At 38.3% G+C, this 5,828-nt stretch overlaps 1 protein-coding gene across 1 annotated transcript; it reads left to right on the forward strand.

Moving 5' to 3' along the window:
- Positions 1-527: 527 nt before the first annotated feature.
- Positions 528-5,059, forward strand: LOC107568559 (gastrula zinc finger protein XlCGF57.1-like). Its single transcript, XM_016254529.1, has 3 exons — positions 528-581; positions 1,485-1,603; positions 3,383-5,059. Exons 2-3 carry the CDS (start codon positions 1,528-1,530, stop codon positions 4,552-4,554), a joined length of 1,248 nt encoding a protein of 415 aa, XP_016110015.1. The 5' UTR covers positions 528-581; positions 1,485-1,527; the 3' UTR covers positions 4,555-5,059.
- Positions 5,060-5,828: the final 769 nt, after the last annotated feature.

The raw sequence follows: 5,828 nt of genomic DNA on the forward strand, positions 1-5,828 counted from the left end.
CATGTTTCTTAAAATAACAACATACGAAGTATCAAAACAGCTTTTATTGTGATTGGACTGAAACACAGGCTATAGGCTATATCCAACTACCTGTGTGCAACTCTCTAATTAATACTTCTGAGTAACAAACTGAACAGATGCATGTTTGTGTTTTGTCGTTACTTTTTTGTCAGTTGCCCTATTTTGAGAGTAATTATTAATTGGCTAATAATAGGCGTATAAGGAACATTTTACATAGACTAATAATTAATTTACTCTTCAAATTAGGTTAAATTCAAGTCTTAAAAATTTTGAATTAAGATGGACATCTTTTCTCCTTTCACTTTTCAACCAAATTTTAACGTTTGTCGTCTTTTCGACGAGTTTTGCTGGGTGGGTTTGATTCCATATATTCAGAGTTTCGTGTCATTCACTCAAACTTTATATTATAAATATGATTATATCCTGAACGGCATTCCAGGTATATACAGTATATATTTATTTAAATCTGATCGTGTGGACAAGGCTTTTATTTTGGTGGGACGCCGTGACGTCATAAGGCCGCGTCGCGCGCTCTGCGTCTGTGGATCTGCTGAAGACAGGTTTGTGTTTGTATTACTGAAGTGTTTAGATCAGCACAGCGCGTTCAGTCAGTATTACACTGTAATGTTTGTAATATCAGCGATGAACCGTTTTAATGAGTAAAGCGTATCCGCACGTTTCTCTCCCCGTGTAGCGTGTAGTGCGGTATAAACACGGTTTCTCTCCCCGTGTAGCGTGTAGTGCGGTATAAACACGGTTTCTCTCCCCGTGTAGCGTGTAGTGCGGTATAAACACGGTTTCTCTCCCCGTGTAGCGTGTAGTGCGGTATAAACATCTCCCCGCGTAGCGTGTAGTGTGGTATAAACACGGTTTCTCTCCCCGTGTAGCGTCTAGTGCGGTATAAACACGGTTTCTCTCCCCGTGTAGCGTGTAGCGCGGTATAAACACGGTTTCTCTCCCCGTGTAGCGTGTAGTGCGGTATAAACACGGTTTCTCTCCCCGTGTAGTGCGGTATAAACACGGTTAGTGCAATATAAACATGGTTTCTCTCCCCGTGTAGTGCGGTATAAACACGATTTCTCTCCCTTTATAGTGCGATATAAACACAGATCGGTCCCCGGCGCTAGTGAGGAGAAAAACAGCGCCTTTTGAAGCTCAACTGAACCAAATGCTTATAAAAACACTGTAAATTCAAAGAGAACAAACGTCTTTCAAGACAATAACAAAAAATTGTGTAATCATCTAAGTATAAATTTATATGACTTGCATTCTATTATTAATTTGTAGCGTTATTTTTTAAGGGTTTATTAGCTAATGAGGTGATTTAAATGTATTAACTCTCACTCTGACTGTCTCCCTTACTAGTGTGCTGACTACTGAACTCGGGAGCTGATTGAGACACCCCAGAGATCTAGTTTGGGTTTATTATCTTTCTGTTAATTATTCTGATCTTAAACACACAGATAAACTCCTGCTGAAGCGACTGAGAGACACACTATTATAAAGATGGAGTTTATTAAAGAGGAGAGAGAAGACATGAAGGTTGAAGAAGTATTCAGTCTGAAACAAGAAGAGCAAACAGGTAAAAACATTTATTATGCATAAATGTTTTGTGCAATGCACAAGGAAGCTAACAATATTCAGAGCCTCAAATGTAGAGGGGGAAAATACTTAGTTATGAACAAACCATCATGATTACAAAAATAGTAGTAAATAATCATTGAATGATGCAATAAATAAGTCACATGCAAATATCATTCATGAAACTTAAATTATGCTAATTATTTTAGTAATTTGCACGTAAAATGGACCTTCTCAAAAACTATCCTCCAGATTCACAAACACATCGTAAACCTCAGATTTGATCGTTAAACATGAGTATGTTAATGATTTCCTGCCATTCGTAAATGGGGTGTTTGCACACTTATTCACAATTAGTGTAATCCCCACCCATTAATTACAACTAATAATTGGCCATATGCCTCACATCTGCTGTTTCAGCATCCCTCCATCTCCTCGACTCCACCAACATAATTTAGATATCTCGCCATTCATACTTGTTTTCCAAGCATTAGTTACTCAGAGCTGGAGTTGAAGCCCCTCCACTGCTGCCAATTAATTATAACCTCAGTAGCTTAAATATCGCATAGCATATGGGCAAACAAACTCATGAAATATTATTATGGTACATGTAGTGTTATCAAAATGCAGTGTCACCAGTTTGCCTAAAAAAAGTAAACAAAATATTCAGATGTTTTACATACCATTTACACATGATTGAGAGCAGGTGTAAAAAATGTTTTGTGTACCAACATTGCAAACCGTAAAGTTGTAGCTGTCATCACAACACCTGGGTCCTTATATGTAGAAAATGTCATAACAGTACCTAAATTGAGGTCTAGCACCTTATGTATAGATTTTTTTTGTTCAATAATGAAAGGGATAGTTCACCTAAAAATGAAAATTAGCCTGTGTTTTACTCGCCCTCAAAGCATCCTAGACATGTCTGACATTCCTCTTTCAGACGAACACATTTGGAGTTATATTCGACATTGTCCTGTCTGTTCTAATCTGTATGATTGCAGTGAATGGTGCCCCTGTTTCTGAATCCGAAAAAAGTGTATCCATCCATCCATTCATCATAAAACTACTCCACATGGCTCTGGGGTGTTAATAAAGGCCTTCTGAAGCGAAACGATGCGTTAGTTTAAGAAAAATGTTGATTCTTAAAACTTCATAAACTGTAATGTCCAGCTTCTGGTCGCTCAAGCAGAAGTTTTGTCAGGTTGTGAGAAAATATAAAACTGAATAATCATTGTCATAACAGCAAATTCTAATGATAATGTCCATCAGAGGAAGCATAAACAATGAAAAAAGCAGAGGACCTAATACAGAGCCCTGTGGTACACCATACTTGTGTTTGAAACATCTCTTCATATACAGTACATGTGAGAGCAGTCTGACAGATAGGACTTAAATCATGTTTAGTCGTAAAATGTTAATGTTAATTCTTGTGCACAAATGCCAACATAATTCTCAAGCTATCCAAGAGAATGTTGTGGTCTATGTTGTTGATAGGTCCAATAGCACTAAAAGATAGATGTAACTATAGTAAGGAACGTGATAAGGAAGGTTTCTGTGCTACGAATTGGCTTAAATCCTGACTTGTGGACTTGTTCTAAAGAAAGTGAACAGTTAAGAATATTGAGAAGAGATTCTGAGATAACTCTTATTTTGGTAGCTTAGTGTGTGTAGTATCTAACATGCATGTTGTTGGCTTTATTGATTTACAATGTGTTGGTTTGGATGTCTGTTGCTTTGTGCAGTCAAATTTGGGTTAACTTGTATTTTTTCGCTTTAGACCTCACGGTGCTGAAAGTGGAGAGTCAAGAGCTGAATGAGATGGAAGATAAAAATCATCATGATTTCACGACTAGGGAAAAATCCACTAAAAAGACTTCCTCACAAAAAAGAGTTCAGATGGCCAAATCAAACAGTTTATTCACTTGCTGTCAGTGTGGAAAGTGTTTTAGTCAAAAACGAAAACTTGTACTCCACATGAGAGTTCACACTGGAGAGAAGCCGTTCACCTGCCAACAGTGTGGAAAGAGTTTCACTCAGCATGGAAACCTTAAAGTCCACATGAGGATTCACACTAGAGAGAAGCCATTCACCTGCCAACAGTGCGGAAAGAGCTTCACAGCAGAACTAAACCTTAGGTATCACATGAGAGTTCACACTGGGGAAAACTCTTTCACCTGCCAAGTGTGTGGAAAACATTTCACTCAAAAACAAAGCCTTGAAGTCCACATGAGAATTCACACTGGAGAGAAACCTTACATCTGTCAACAGTGTGGAAAGCGTTTTACTCAAAAAGTGCACCTTGAAGTCCACATGAGAATTCACACTGAAGAGAAGCGTTTCACCTGCCAACAGTGTGGAAAGTGCGTTACAACAGAACTAAACCTTAGGAATCACATGAGAGTTCACACTAGAGAGAACTCTTTCACCTGCCAACAGTGTGGAAAACATTTCTCTCAAAAACAAATCCTTGAAGTCCACATGAGAATTCACACTGGAGAGAAACCCTACATTTGCACCCAATGTGTAAAGTGTTTTGCACATAAAAACACCTTTAATTACCACATGAAGATTCACATTCAAGAGAAATCTTTCACCTGCCGAAAGTGTGGGAAAAGTTTCACTGATAAACAAAGCCTTGAAGTCCACACGACGGTTCACACGGGAGAGAAACCTTATACTTGCACTCTGTGTGGAAAGAGTTTCACGCGTAAAAACACCCTTAATGACCACATGAGAAATCACACTGGAGAGAAGCTGTTCGCATGTGATCAGTGTGGAAAGCGGTTCCGTTATAAAAACAGCGTCAGCACTCACATGAGACTCCACACTGGAGAGAGGCCGTACACCTGCAAACTGTGTGGGAAGAGCTTCACACAAAAAGGCACTCTTAAGATTCACCTGAGAATTCACACAATAGAGAAACCATTCAAATGTGTGGAAAATGACTAACGTGTAAAGAAAACCACACGAGGATTCACACGAGAGAGAGAGAAGCCATTCATATGTGTGGGCTCGTGCGGTCATGAAAAACCTGGGAAAGTCATGGACATTTAAAATGGCAATTTCCAGGCCAGGAAAATTTTTGGAAAAGTCATGGAGGTTTATTTCTCTTTCCCTGCCAAGCACGGAATTTTCCGGGTTTCCACGTTCTCGCTGTTTACACATTGTTACGCATCTCCTGGATGAGTCCACAATCACCCGATCAAAAACACAGGCGAGGAAGATGCAGAAACGAGGAACATTCATATGCAAGCAGAAGCATATGAAAAACAATGCCATCAATAATAAAGAGCATATAAATGAAAACTGCCTAATGTTACCGAGGCTTTGGGGGTGTTGACGGAAGCGATCGACTGCATCTATGCTTTGATAATCATGCTGAATATGATTCAGATGTAGTCTTTAATAAAGAAGCTTTTTGAGCAAAATGTTGCTTTTTTTTTAATGAAACTTACCTACATTCAAGTGTTGATTTAAAAAAAGAAAGCTTAAAGCTAGAATAAAACTTATTTTTTTGTTTAAAAGTTGGAAAAGTTTCGGAAAAGTCATGGAGGTTTATTTCTCTTTCCCTGCCAAGCACGGAATTTTCCGGGTTTCCACGTTCTCGCTGTTTACACATTGTTACGCATCTCCTGGATGAGTCCACAATCACCCGATCAAAAACACAGGCGAGGAAGACGCAGAAACGAGGAACATTCATATGCAAGCAGAAGCATATGAAAAACAATGCCATCAATAATAAAGAGCATATAAATGAAAACTGCCTAATGTTACCGAGGCTTTGGGGGTGTTGACGGAAGCGATCGACTGCATCTATGCTTTGATAATCATGCTGAATATGATTCAGATGTAGTCTTTAATAAAGAAGCTTTTTGAGCAAAATGTTGCTTTTTTTTTAATGAAACTTACCTACATTCAAGTGTTGATTTAAAAAAAGAAAGCTTAAAGCTAGAATAAAACTTATTTTTTTGTTTAAAAGTAGAGACTCTGTTCTTTGTTTTGATGTATTGCATGTTCAGATATTCATAAAACAAAATATTCATGAAGTTTTTGTGAAAATGATCAAAAATGCTGGCGATGGCTGGCAACTTTTTTTTCAAAAACGCTGGCGGGGAAAGAGTTAACCATGTCCTGAATTTCTGTGTGCATGTATCGTCTCGTTTTACAGGTTTCGTGTTTATAATGCGGGATATTCCCCGCAAACATTTATTTAATATAGCGCG

The sequence above is a fragment of the Sinocyclocheilus grahami genome, unplaced genomic scaffold (assembly GCF_001515645.1).
Source record: "Sinocyclocheilus grahami isolate Dianchi unplaced genomic scaffold, SAMN03320097.WGS_v1.1 scaffold1257.1, whole genome shotgun sequence".
NCBI classification, from domain to species: domain Eukaryota; kingdom Metazoa; phylum Chordata; class Actinopteri; order Cypriniformes; family Cyprinidae; genus Sinocyclocheilus; species Sinocyclocheilus grahami.

Excerpts from the sequence above, each read along its gene's own strand:
- LOC107568559 (XM_016254529.1), top strand. The coding sequence starts at position 1,528 with ATGGAGTTTATTAAAGAGGAGAGAGAAGACATGAAGGTTGAAGAAGTA. Across the intron at positions 1,604-3,382 it reads GAAACAAGAAGAGCAAACAG|ACCTCACGGTGCTGAAAGTG; the intron begins GTAAAAACATTT and ends TTTTCGCTTTAG.